At 58.0% G+C, this 12933-nt stretch overlaps 3 protein-coding genes across 3 annotated transcripts in view; all 3 read left to right on the top strand.

The window, feature by feature from the left end:
* The window catches only part of LOC113962689 (UPF0577 protein KIAA1324-like), a gene marked incomplete at its 5' end in the record, with an annotated part of 21508 nt that extends 12159 nt beyond the window's left edge, over positions 1–9349 (top strand). The window contains 1 exon segment of the mRNA XM_027673451.1: positions 9334–9349.
* On the top strand, positions 249–10113 carry LOC113962688 (serine--tRNA ligase, cytoplasmic; the record flags this gene model as incomplete). The annotated part of the gene is made up of 9 exons (XM_027673450.1): positions 249–341; positions 838–996; positions 2908–3051; positions 3451–3606; positions 5743–5964; positions 6347–6476; positions 7057–7214; positions 9154–9283; positions 9761–10113. Coding segments are annotated over 9 exons (1347 nt in total), but the record flags the coding sequence as incomplete, so codon positions are not given.
* Positions 10114–11496: 1383 nt separating this feature from the next.
* On the top strand, positions 11497–12927 carry LOC113962690 (predicted GPI-anchored protein 58). The gene is made up of 3 exons (XM_027673452.1): positions 11497–11523; positions 11777–12337; positions 12377–12927. The coding sequence occupies exons 1-3, from the start codon at positions 11497–11499 to the stop codon at positions 12728–12730; spliced, it is 942 nt and encodes a 313-aa protein (XP_027529253.1). The 3' UTR covers positions 12731–12927.
* The last annotated feature ends 6 nt before the right edge of the window (positions 12928–12933 follow it).

The raw sequence follows: 12933 nt of genomic DNA, 5'->3' as shown, positions 1-12933 counted from the left end.
CTAGCTCTTTGGGGGTCTCTCCCTCCTCCACTCCCCCCCAACTCTTTGCAGTGATTTCTCTCCCTCCTCCTCCCCAACCCTTTGGGGGGTTCCTCCGTCCTCCACCCCCTTTCTTGGCCCTTTTAGGGGTCCCTCCCTCCCCCCTAAGCCCTTTGGGGGTCCTTCCCTGCCTGCTCCCCTCCCCCTCGTGTCCCTGAGGGAGGTTTCCCGCTGAAATTTCCCCCGTTAACCCTCCCGGGGTCCCTTTTCCTGCCCTGCAGAGGAAGGAGCCGGTGGGGACGGACGAGTCAGTCCCGGAGAGTGCCCGGAACCTGGAGGGGCTCACGGCTGATGTGCTGGGGGTGAGTGGGACCCCCGAAGCCCCCTGTGTCCCCAGAGCCACCCCTGTGCTCCCCCAAGTCCCCCTGTGCTCCCTGAGGCCCCCTGAGCCCCACCGTGCTGGATCCGGGATTTGTGGTGGTGGTTCTGGGATTTGTTTTGCTGGATTCGGGATTTGTGGTGCTGGATCCAGAATCTGTGGTGCTGGATCTGGGCTTTGTGGTGCTGGATCCGGGATTTGCCGCAGTGGATCCAGGATTTGCTGTGCTGGATCCAGGATTTGCTGTGCGGGTTCTGGGATTTGCCATGCTGGATCTGGGATTTGCCGTGCTGGATCCGGGATTTGCCGTGCTGGATCTGGGATTTGCCATGCGGGTTCTGGGATTTGCTGTGTGGGTTCTGGGATTTGCCGTACTGGATCCAGGATTTGCCATGCTGGGCCACCTCCCCCCTGTCCCCGGGGGTCCCTGCCCTGAGCAGGGTCTCTCTGCGGGGTCTCTCCGTGGGGTCTCTCCGCAGGCTCTCCAGGTGTCCCAGATCAAGCAGCTCCGGCTGCTCATCGATGAGGCCATCCAGGAATGTGACTCGGAGCGGCTCCGGCTCGAGGCCGAGCGGTTCGAGAGCCTGCGGGAGATCGGGAACCTGCTGCACCCCTCGGTGCCCATCAGCAACGACGAGGTGGGACAGGGACAGGGACGGGGATGGGGAAAGGCACCTGGGACACGGGACAGGGACAGGATGGGGAAAGGCACCTGTAACATGGGGAGAAGGACAGGGACAGGAAAAGGCATGTGGGACACAGGGACAGGGACGGGGAAAGGCACATGGGACACGGGGAGCGAGGTGGGGACACAGGGAAGGAGGTGGTGACATGGGGAAGGAGATGGAGACAGTGGGAAGGAGATGGGGATGGCACATGGGGAGGGAAGTGGGAGACAGAGAGGGAGATTGGACACGAGGTCAGAGATGGGGATGGGACATGAGAGGGGAGATGGAGACACAAGGAGGGAGGTGGGGATGGGACAGGGGGAGGGGAGGGACGTGGGGCACGGGGAGAGGAGTGGATACGTGGGGAGGGAGCTGGGGACACGGGCATGAGGACACAGAGATGGGGACACGGGGCTGGATGGGGCATGAGGAGGGAGATGAGGAGAGGGGTGGAAATAGGGCCAGGGAGATGGGGACATGGGGATGGGGACATGGGGGGATGGATGGAGCATAAGTAGGGGCGTAGGGATAGGGGGAGAGAGATGGGACATGGGGAAGGAGGTGGAAACATGAGGAGGGAGAGGGGGAGAAGGGGAAGGAGAGGGGGATGGGGCACAGGGAGGGAGATGGGACATGGAGAAGGAAGTGGGGACACAAGGAGATGGATGGGAGGGGGGGCACGGGATGGGACACTGGGAGTGAGATGGGGATACGGGCAGGGAGAGGCAAGTGGGCGTGGGGAACAGGGAGGGAGGTGGGCATGGGACCAGGAGAGACATGGACGGGGGAGGGAGGGGGTGACATGGGGAGGAAGGTGAGACAGCGGGAGGGAGATGGAACACAGGGGCCACAGGGAGATGGATGGGGACACAGGGAGGGAGGTGGGGACTCTGGGCAGAGGGGCCCAGAGCTGGGGTCTCCAGGGGGATCCCCCCCTGGCTGGAGCAGCCGGCACAGAGTCCCGCCGGGAACACACAAAGGGCGGCTCAGACAGCACCAGGCACCCCTTTGTCGGGAGAATCCATGGGAAAGGCTCCTCAGGAGGGGGGGCTGGCTCTCCCCCCCGCTGCCTCCATTCATCCCGGGAATGTTTGGCCCGGGAACTCCCTGGGCCCCATGCCAAGGGGCCTCCTAACCAGGGTCAGCCTGGGCAGGCTGGGCTCCCAAACTGGGCCCAGTGCAATGCAGGGACTGGGCTGGGGGGTGATGGGGTCGGGGGCCCCAAATCCTCTCTGGGCTGAGGTTGGGCTGGGGAGTCTGGGCTCTCAAACTGGGCCCAGATTGTAGCATTTGTAATATTTGTAATATGTAATATGCTTAATATTTAATATTTTTAATGTGTAATAGGGGTAGTGTTTACATATACTACATATTTAAATATTACATATTTAAATATTACATTTTACAGGTATACAGTATTTGTAATATGTAATGTTTGTATTGACTACTGGTCCCAGTGCAGTGCAGGGACTGGTGTGGGGGCGTGATGGGGTGATGGAACCCAAATCCTCTCCTCCGGGCTGGGGTCAGGCAGGGGGGTCTGGGCTCCCAAACTGCACCCAGACCGTAACATTTGTAATATTTGTAATGTAACATTTGTAATATGTCATATTTGTAACGACCACTGGGCCCAGGGGTCACTGGGATGTTCCAGTGGGAATTTGGGGCATACCAGGTGCCACTGTGGGGTCCCAGCAGGGATTTCAGGGTGTATTCAGGCTCACCATGGGCTTCCAGCAGGAATCTGGGGGCACCCCCTGTCACCACGGGGTTCCTGGCGGGAATTCGGGCTGTACTTGGTATCCCTGTGGTGGTCCTTGGGAATTCGGGGTGTTATGGGGCACTGGGTGATGGGCCCCAAATCCTGCTCTCTTCATGCAGGATGTGGACAACAAGGTGGAGCGGGTGTGGGGCGACTGCAGCTGCAGGAAGAAGTATTCCCACGTGGATCTGGTGGTGATGGTGGATGGCTTTGAGGGCGAGAAGGGGGTTGTGGTGGCTGGGAGCCGTGGCTACTTCCTGAAGGTGAGGGCTGGGACTCCCACAGGGGTGTGGAATGGTTGGGATCGGGGGGGGGGGGAGGTGGGATGGGGGTCTTGGCTTCTCCTCTGCCAGGTGGGATGGTGGGAGGGGTGGTGTGGGATGGACTGGGGCCCGGGTGGTACCTCTGGATCCATCCCTGGGATGATGGGAGCCCCCATGAGGGTGGTGTGGGATGTCTCTGGATCCATCCCTGGGATGATGGGAGCCCCCATGAGGGTGGTGTGGGATGGACCCTGGCCTGGGTGGTGCCTCTGGATCCGTCCCCGTGGTCTGGGACAACGCTGAGCCCGAGAGCTGGAGCAGCTCCATGGGATCTGCTGAGCAGGGCAGGTGGCCCGGCGTGGTGTGAGTGTGACGAGCAGTGTCCCTCCGTGTCCCCAGGGTCCCTTGGTGTTCCTGGAGCAGGCCCTGATCCAGTATGCCCTGCAGAGCCTGCGGGCCCGGGGCTACACCCCGGTCTACACTCCCTTCTTCATGCGCAAGGAGGTCATGCAGGAGGTGGCCCAGCTCAGCCAGTTCGACGAGGAGCTCTACAAGGTCCGGGGTTTGGGGTGGCATTTGGGGCCCAGACATCCCCCTGGGGCTGTGGCTGTGGCTGTGGGGAGGGAGGTGGTGGGGTCCTCTCTGTTCCAGTGGTGGCAGCAGTGGCGGTTCCCTTCCCCTCTCCTTGGGGTCAGTCTTCAGGAGTGACACACGATGGCCATGAGGTGACAAGGAGGTGGCTCATCTGAGGTCCATCTCCATGGGCGGCATGTTGTGGTGACAAGGAGGTGGCTTGTGATGGTGATGAGGTGGTAAGGAGGTGGCTGGTCGCTGGGGTCCATGTCCATAGGTGACATGAGGTGACAAGGGGGTGGTTCGTCTCTGGGGTCCGTCCTCATGGGTGACGTTATGGCCATGAGGTGACAGGGACTTGCCTCATCTCTGGGGTCCATGTTTGTGGCTGGCATATGATGGCCATGAGGTGACAAGGAGGTGGCTCATCTCAGGTCCGTCTCCATGGCTGGCATGTTGTGGTGACAAGGAGGTGGCTGGTCTCTGGTGTCCATCTCCACGGGTGACATGAGGTGACAGAGAGTTGCGTCACCTCTGGGGTCCATTTCCACGGGTGACACGTTTTGGTGACAAGAAGGTGGCAGGTCTCTGGGATCCATATTCGTGGGTGACACATGATGGTGACGAGGTGACGAGGAGGTGTCTCATCTCTGGGGTCCATTTCCATGGGTGACAAGGAGGTGACAGCTCTCTGGGGTCAATGTTAATGGGTGACACATTGATGGTGATGAGGTGACCAGGAGGTGGCTGATCTTTGGGGTCCATCTCCATGGCTGACATGTGATGGCAGTGCAGTGACAGGGAGGTGGCTTGTGACGGTGATGAGGTGTCAAAGAGGTGGCTCATCCCTGGGATCCACCTCCATGGGTGACACGTTTTGGTGACAAGGAGGTGGCTGGTCTCTTGGGTCCATCTCCAGGGGTGACACATGATGGCCGTGAGGTGACAAGAGGGTGGCTCATCCCTGGGGTTCGTCTGCAGGAGAAATATATTGTGGTGACACTGCAGTGACAAGGAAGTTGCTCATCTTTGGGGTCCATCCCCCTGAGTGACGTGGTGACAAAGAAATGGCTTCTGATGGGGATGAGATGACAAGGAGCTGGTTCATCTTGGGTCCGTCTCCATGGGTGACATGTTGTGATGGCCATGAGGTGACAGGGAGGTGTTTCATCTCTGGGGTCCATTTCTACAGGTGACATGTTGTGGTGACAAGGAGGTGGTAGGTCTCTGGGACCTCAGGTGACAAGAAAGTGTCTTGTAATGGTGATGAGGTGACAAGAAGGTGGCTGATCCTTGGAGTCCACCTCCATGGGTGACACGTTTTGGTGATGAAGTGGCCTGTTTTTTGGCTCCGTCTCCACGGGTGACACATTGATGGTGATGAGGTGACAAGGAGGTGTCTGATCTTTGGGGTTCACCTCCACGGGTGACACATTTTGGTGATGAAGGGGCCCATCTCTTGGCTCCATCTTCACAGGTGACATGTTTTGGTGACGAGGAGATAGCTTGTGCTGGCCCTGAGGTGACAAGGCTGGTATCTTGTCACCTCCATGGGTGACGCAGGTACCTCCTCCCTGCCCCCAACCCTTTGAAACCCCCCCAACCCCCAGGACAAGCAGCATCTCCCACCCCCATCCCCGAACCCCTCCATGGGGCAGACTCACAAACTGCTGCCAACATGGGAGCAGAGGAGGGAAAAGGCAACGTCCTCCCCAAAAGGTTCCTCTGTGGGTGGGTCAAACCTCTCCCATGAAGTCTGAGCAGGTCCAGGCACAGAACGGGTCTGGGGGCAGAACAGGGTGCAGGAAACAAAGGCAAACTGGAGCCAGAAAACAGCCAGCTGACCAGGCCGAGAACAAAACGGCCTCGGAGCCTTTCCAACACACACACCTTGAGTTAAGGCAAAAGTGAAGAGTGCCCAGTTTCCAAGGAGAGAAGAAAAAAACCTCCCCACTCTTCCCCACAGTTTTTAGGAGGGCCATCAGCTTGGAATGCCCAAGGCAAACCACCCTCCTCATTCAACATCTTTCTTCCACAGAGGCAGAGGAAAGAAAAATTCCTGCTTGGTTTTCTTGAACAAGCAAACCTCCGACACGCCGCTGTCCCCTGTGCCCGCAGGTGATCGGGAAGGGCAGCGAGCGGGCGGAGGACAATTCCGTGGAGGAGAAGTACCTGATCGCCACGTCGGAGCAGCCCATCGCCGCCCTGCACCGCGACGAGTGGCTGCGCCCCGAGGAGCTGCCGCTGCGCTACGCCGGCATCAGCACCTGCTTCCGCCAGGAGGTGGGATCCCACGGCCGGGACACGCGCGGCATCTTCCGCGTCCACCAGTTCGAGAAGGTGACGGGCTCGGGGGTGCTGGGGCCAGCTGGTGCTCCGGGGGGCGTTTGGGGTCACCAGGGGATTCCCGGGGGGAGCCAGGGGGTGTTTGGGGTCATGGGGGGTTCCAACGGGATTTTGGGGTGTTCCTGGTGGGAATTCGGGGTGTGCCCAGTGTCACCACAGCATTCCCAGTGGGAATTTGGGGTGTCCCCAATGTCACCAGGGAATTCCTGGTGGGAATTTGGGGTGTCCCCAATGTCACAACAGCATTCCCAATGGGAATTCCGGGTGTCTCCAGTGTCACCATGGCATTCCCATTGGGAATTTTGGGTGTCCTCAGTGTCACCACGGCATTCCCTTTGGGAATTCTGAGTGTCCCCAGCATTCCCTTCTCCTGCAGATTGAGCAGTTTGTTTACTCCTCCCCCCACGACAACAAGTCCTGGGAGATGTTTGAGGAGATGATCTCCACGGCCGAGGAATTCTACCAATCCCTTGGGATTCCCTATCACATCGTCAACATCGTCTCGGGTACAGCTCTGCCGGCACATTCCCAGTGTCCCCTGGCCCTGACCCCTTCCCAGCTCAGCATTCCCTGTCCCCAGCCCTCGGGAGGAGGAGCAGGAGGGAGGGAAGGGTGTGTTTTATTTGCTGTGGAATTCTCTGGGTCCATGGGAAGGGGGGTGGGATGGATTGTCCCTGCTGGCCCTTCCAGAGGGACAATTGGAGTGTCCTGGCTCCTCCTGGAAGTGCTGACAGGGGAATGATCCTGATAAAGGCTCCCAGGGATGAGTGGGACTCCTTCATCCCTGGGGCAGGGCAGGAATCCCTCATCCCTAGGGAATCCCTCATCCCCATGGGATCCCTCACCCCACGGAATCCCTCATCCCCATGGCAGAGCAGGAATCCCTCACCCCATGGAATCCCTCATCCCCATGGAATCCCTCATCCCCAGGGAATCCCTCATCCCCAGGGAATCCCTCATCCCTGTGGCAGAGCAGGAATCCCTCACCCCATGGAATCCCTCATCCCCAGGGACGGGCACACTCAGGGCAGACAGTGGGGGCCCCCCCAGCCCCCCTACTCACCCCTGTGTCCCTGCTGTCCCCAGGCTCCCTGAACCACGCAGCCAGCAAAAAGCTGGATCTGGAGGCCTGGTTTCCCGGCTCCGGAGCCTTCCGGGAGCTCGTGTCCTGCTCCAACTGCACCGACTACCAGGCGCGGCGGCTGCGCATCCGCTACGGCCAGACCAAGAAAATGATGGACAAGGTGAGCCTGGGGGTTCTGGGGGGGCCTGTCCGTGTCCCCCATCTCTCTCCGTGTCACTCGTGTCCCCCTGGAGCACTCCGGAGCCACGAGCTCACGGGCTCAGCCAGGGCTTTAAAACAGAAATATATTTAGGGCTCGTTAATACCTCGAGATATTGGCAAGAGAATGAGCCCAGACTTGTTCCCAAGAGATGTTTTTAGTGACAATTTAGGGGAGGAAATGAGGGAACTTGTAGAGGTTCCAAAGGGCACCACACAAGGGGGACTAAAATGTTCCACCACAACAACAACACTGCCCCAGCACAGACTGATCCACAGCACTGGAGTGGAGATCCAATTGATCCACAACACTTCAGTCAGGATCCAACCTCTCCACAACACTTAGATCAAAATCCAGTAAATCCACAACACTCCAGTCAAAATCCAACCCCTCCACAACACTTAGATCAAGATCCAATAAATCCACAACACCTAAATCAAGATCCAGACCCTCCACAACACTGAAATCAAGTTCCACTTAATCCAGAACACTCCAGTCAAAATCCAGCCCCTCCACAGCACTTAAATCAAAATTCCAGCCCAGAATTCCCCCAAATTTCCTCATTTTTCTCCCACATTTCCTCTGTCTTCTGATTTCACCCAATTTCCCAAATTTTCTTAAGTTTTCCCCAAACGTCCCCAAATTTTTTTCAAATTTCCCCCGAAGTTTCTCCAGGTTTTCCCCAAATTTCTTCAAATTTCCCCAAATTTCCCCCCAGATTTCATCAGGGGTTCCAAGAACTGAGAGGTGTTATAAAATGTATGTACAATAGTTAAGAATATTTAAAATATAACATATAAAATGCAGGGATATATAAAATATATACATGTGTAGTATATAAGTATATTAAATATATTAAATTTATAATATAAAAATATATGAAATATATCAAATATAATGTATACATTAGAATAATATTATAAATTATATACAAATATTTAATAATATAAAAGTGAATATATAAAATGTATAATATGTAATTATATAATATATATAAAGATATCAAATATATAAAATATAGTGTATGAAATAGAATAATATATAAAATATACATGAATATATTAATAAGTAAATGAATATATAAAATGTATAATATATAAATATATTTAATATATAAATAGATCGTTTTACGAAATATATAAAATATAATATATAAAATATAATAATATATAGAATATACACTAATATATGAATAATATATAAGGAAATAAATATGTAAAAATTTATCATATGTAAAATATCTAAAATTTAATATATATTCTGTATAATAATATATAGAATATAGACTAATATATGAATAATATATAAGTATATAAAATACATAAATATAATATACTAGTGTATAAAATATCTAAACTAATATATAAAACAGAATAATATATTAATATTTAAGTATATAATTATATATACAATATATAAAATGTATGTAAAATATATTTTATATTTAAAATATATATTATAGATAAAAATATATTACATATATAGTATATATAAAAATATATAAATGTATGTAATATATACAAATATATAAAAATATATATAAATGTATAAAAATATATAAAACCTAACTACAATATGGAAATATATAACAAAATATAATAATTTTTTCCCTGTTTGGAGGAACACCCAAAACACTCTCTTCAGAGTAGATGTTTCCTGGCTTGCTAAAAAATCTGTTCTCTACTGAAACCAAAACTAAGCCACATTTTGGAATGTGGTGCCAAAATGTTCGGTTCAAAGCTCTGTCCTAAAATCACGAAAGTGCCAAAAGTGCCTTAAAATCGGGCTGTTTCTGGGTCTCAGGGCATTGGTTCCCCCCTTCCCCTCCCCCCCACACAGACCCCCCAAACGGGCCCGGGACCCCAGAGTCACTGCGGGGTGTGGGGTGTGTCCCCCCCAGGTGGAGTTCGTGCACATGCTCAATGCCACCATGTGTGCCACCACCCGCACCATCTGCGCCATCCTGGAGAACCACCAGACCCCCGAGGGCATCCTGGTCCCCGAGAGGCTGCGGCAGTTCATGCCCCCAGGTAACATCCCCCCCAGACCCCCGTCCCGGGATTTCATGGCCCCAGGGACACCCCCTGTGACCCCCATCCTGGGATTTCATGGCCCCAGGTAACCCCCCAAGACCCTCCGTCCTGGGATTTCATGGCCCCAGGTAACACCCCTGTGACCCCCATCCTGGGATTTCATGGCCCCAGGTAACACCCCTGTAACCCCCATCCTGGGATTTTGTGGCCTCTGTGACCCCCCCCCGAGACCCCACCTGTCCCGGGATTTCATGGCCCCTGTGAGCCCCCCATCCCAGGATTCCATTCCCCCTGTGACCCTCCCTGTGACCCCCTCACTGTCCTGGGATTTCATGCCCCCAAGTAACACCTCCTCCCCGTGACCCCCTCATGACCCGTTGTCCCAGGAATTCACGCCCCCAGGTAACCCCCTCCAGTGACCCCCCCATGTCCTCCCCATGCCGGGGGATGACGGGGGTCCCATGTGCCCCCCAGACCTGCGGGAGCTGATCCCCTTCGTGAAGCCGGCGCCCATCGAGCAGGAGCTCTCCAAGAAGCAGAAGAAGCAGCAGGAAGGGGGGGGCAAGAAGAAGGCAGGGGGGGCCCGGGAGCAGGGGCTGGAGGAGCAGATGAAGAACATGGCGGTCTGAGGGCCCCCCCCCCGCACTCCCCCGAGGGACTTTTGGGGTCTCCTGAGTCATCCCACCTTCCTCGCTGGGCCATGCCCTCAGCTTCGCTTGGGGGGAGTCACCGTCGGCCCCCCCGCGGCACAAAGAACTGACACGAGTGTGGCCCCCCCTCGTGTGTCCCTCCCACCCGCTGAGCGGGGCTGGGGACCCCCCCGTGTCCCCCCACGCTGAGTGGGGCCGGGGACACCCCCCCGTGTCCTCCATCCAATAAAGGCAAGAGCTGCTGAGCTGCGTGTGCTGGGGGGGTGCCGAGGGGCACGGGGGGGGGGTCCAGCTCCCGCCCCAGCGTGCAGGGGGGGTGTCTCTCCATTTCCCGTGGCCCCCCCTTTCCCCTCCTCTCTCCCAGCCCCACACAAAGCTGCAGACAAAGCCCCTTTGTGATGCAAAGTGGGGCCGGGGGGCCCCCAGGCTCAGCCCCAGCTGCCGCCCGCCCCCCCACCGGCCTGGGGGGGGACACATAGGAGGGGTTTATCCCTCTCCATCACTGCAGGGGGGGTTGGCTGCCCCCCCCATCCATCCCGTGTGTGCGTGGGAACCTCCGGCGGGGCGGGCGGGGCGGGCGGGGAGTGGCCCCCGTGAGTCAGCGGAGCCCCTGGCGGGGGCGGGGGGGACCCGGCGGTTCCGAGCACCGCCCCGGCACGGGGGGGGTCCCCCCCGGGACCCGTCCGACCCGTTCTGCCGGGGGGAGGACCCGCGCCGCCTGCCCGCACCCACGCCCCGGGACCGGCGCCGGCTGGGGGGGGCACCCACGAACCGCGGGGATCCGCCCCCGCCCGCCCTCTGCAGTCCCCACCAGTCTGTCCCGGTGCCCCCCAGCATCCCAGTAAAGCCCAGTCTGTGCCAGTGCCCCCAGTTTCTCCAGTCCCCTCCAGTCTGTGGCAGTGCCCCCCCAACATCCCTAGTACAGCCCAGTCCCTCCCAGAGCCCCCCAGCATTCCCAGTCCCTCCCAGTCTGTTCCAGTGCCCCTCGGTCCTTGTGCGGTGGGACCAGCCCAGGGGTCGGGGTGGGGGGTCCCACGGCGTGGGGGGACATGGACCCCCGTGAGTGGGGTCACGGCCGGGGCGTGTGTGTGTGTGTGACGTGTATGTGTGTGTGACATGTGCTGTGTGTGTGACGTGCTGTGTGTCACACATGAGCTGTGTGCTGTGTCACATGTATTGTGTGTGCCCTAGGTGTGTCACATGTGCTGTGTGTGTCACACATGATGTGTGCTGTCACATGTATTGTGTGTGTTCTGAGTGTGTCACACGTGCTGTGTGTGCTCTGTGTGTCACACACGTGCCCTGTGTTCTGCCCATGTCACATGCGCTCACACACGTGTGCCCTGCACGTGCAACCCGTGTGTTCCTCACGTGTGCCATACGTGTGCCCGTGATGTTCGTGCGTGTGCCAGGCACTTCATGTGTGTGCACAACGCACATGTGTGTGTGTGTGTGTGCACCTTACGTGTGTGTGTGCACAATGCACGTGTATGTGTGCACAGTGCACGTGTGTGTGTGTGCACCTTACATGTGTGTGTGCAACTTACGTGTGTGTGCGCAATGCACATGTGTGTGCGCACCTTGCGTGTGTGTGCGCGCGTGTGCACCTTACGTGTGTGTGTACAATGCGTGTGTGTGTGTCCACCTTACATGTGTGTGTGTGTGCACCTTACATGTGTGTGTGTGTGCACCTTACATGTGTGTGTGTGCACCTTACGTGTGTGTGTGTGTGCACCTTACATGTGTGTGTGTGTGCACCTTACATGTGTGTGTGCACCTTACGTGTGTGCGCGCAACCTGCTCTCGGGGGTGCGCCCGGTGCCCCCCGCGCTGCCGCTAGCGGTGCGGGTCCCGTTGCCGGTGCCGGTGCGGTGCCGGTGCGGTGCCGGTGCGGTGCCGGTGCGGGGCGGCGGCGGCTCCTTTAAGGGCGGCGGGGCCGGTGCAGCCGCGACTCCGCCCCGGCGGGCGCGCGCGGGCGCGGGCGGGGCGCAGGCGGCGGCGCGGGGCGCTGCGGGCACCGGCACCGGCACCGGGGGATACGGGGGGGCAGCGGCCATGGGCCTTCCACCCGCCCGCCAGGCCGCGCAGCCGCTGCTCCTGCTGCTGCTGCTGCTGCCGCCGCCCGCACCGGGACCCGCCACCGGCATCGCCATCGCCACCGGCATCGGCTCCGCCGCCGGCATCGCCACCGGCACCGGCATCGCCACCGGGACTGGCATCGGCTCCGCCACCGGGACCGGCATCGGCTTCGCCACCGGGACCGGGACCGGCACCGGCAGCCGGAGCGGCACCGGGATCCGCCTCCGCCTTCCCGACGCGCTCCCGGCGCCACTCCAGTCTCGCCGCGGCGGCACCGGGGACAGCGGCGGCACCGGGGACAGCGGCGGCTCCGCGCGGCCCCCTCCGAGCACCGGGGACAGCGGTGGCGGCGCCGGGCCCGCGCCGAGCGATGGGACCGCACCGACCACCGGCAGGGACGGCGGCGGCGTTTGGGGGTCCCGAGGCACCGGCGGCACCGGCGGCACCGCGGGCGTCAGAGGCACCGCGAGCACCGGCGTCACTGGAGCCACCAGGAATGCTGGAGACACCAGGAGCCCTGGAGGCGCTGGGGACGCTGGAGGCGTCAGGGACGCTCCTGGAGGCACCGGGGATACCGGAGGCGCAGGGGATACTGGAGGAACTGGAGACACTGGGAGCACCCATGTCCCCAGGGACAGCGGGAGCGCCGTGGATACCGGACACATCGGGAACACCAGCGTCCTCCCGGACAGCAGGAGCGCCGGGGCCGTACTGAGCACTGGGGGGGCTGGGGGCACTGGGGGCACCGCAGTCCTCAGGGACACCAGGGATACTGGATGCACTGGGGAGACTGGGAGAGACACTGGAAGCACTGGGAAAGTCCCCAGGAACAGCAGGGACACTGGACATAATGGGGAGACTGGCAAAGTCCCCAGGGACACTGAGAGCACCAGGGAAGTCCCCAGGGACACCAGGAAC

This window comes from Neopelma chrysocephalum, unplaced genomic scaffold (genome assembly GCF_003984885.1).
Source record: "Neopelma chrysocephalum unplaced genomic scaffold, ASM398488v2 Primary Assembly neopelma1_184484, whole genome shotgun sequence".
NCBI lineage: Eukaryota > Metazoa > Chordata > Aves > Passeriformes > Pipridae > Neopelma > Neopelma chrysocephalum.
The sequence above is the reverse complement of the archived record's forward strand: the minus strand, read 5'-3'. Positions and strand labels throughout refer to the sequence as shown.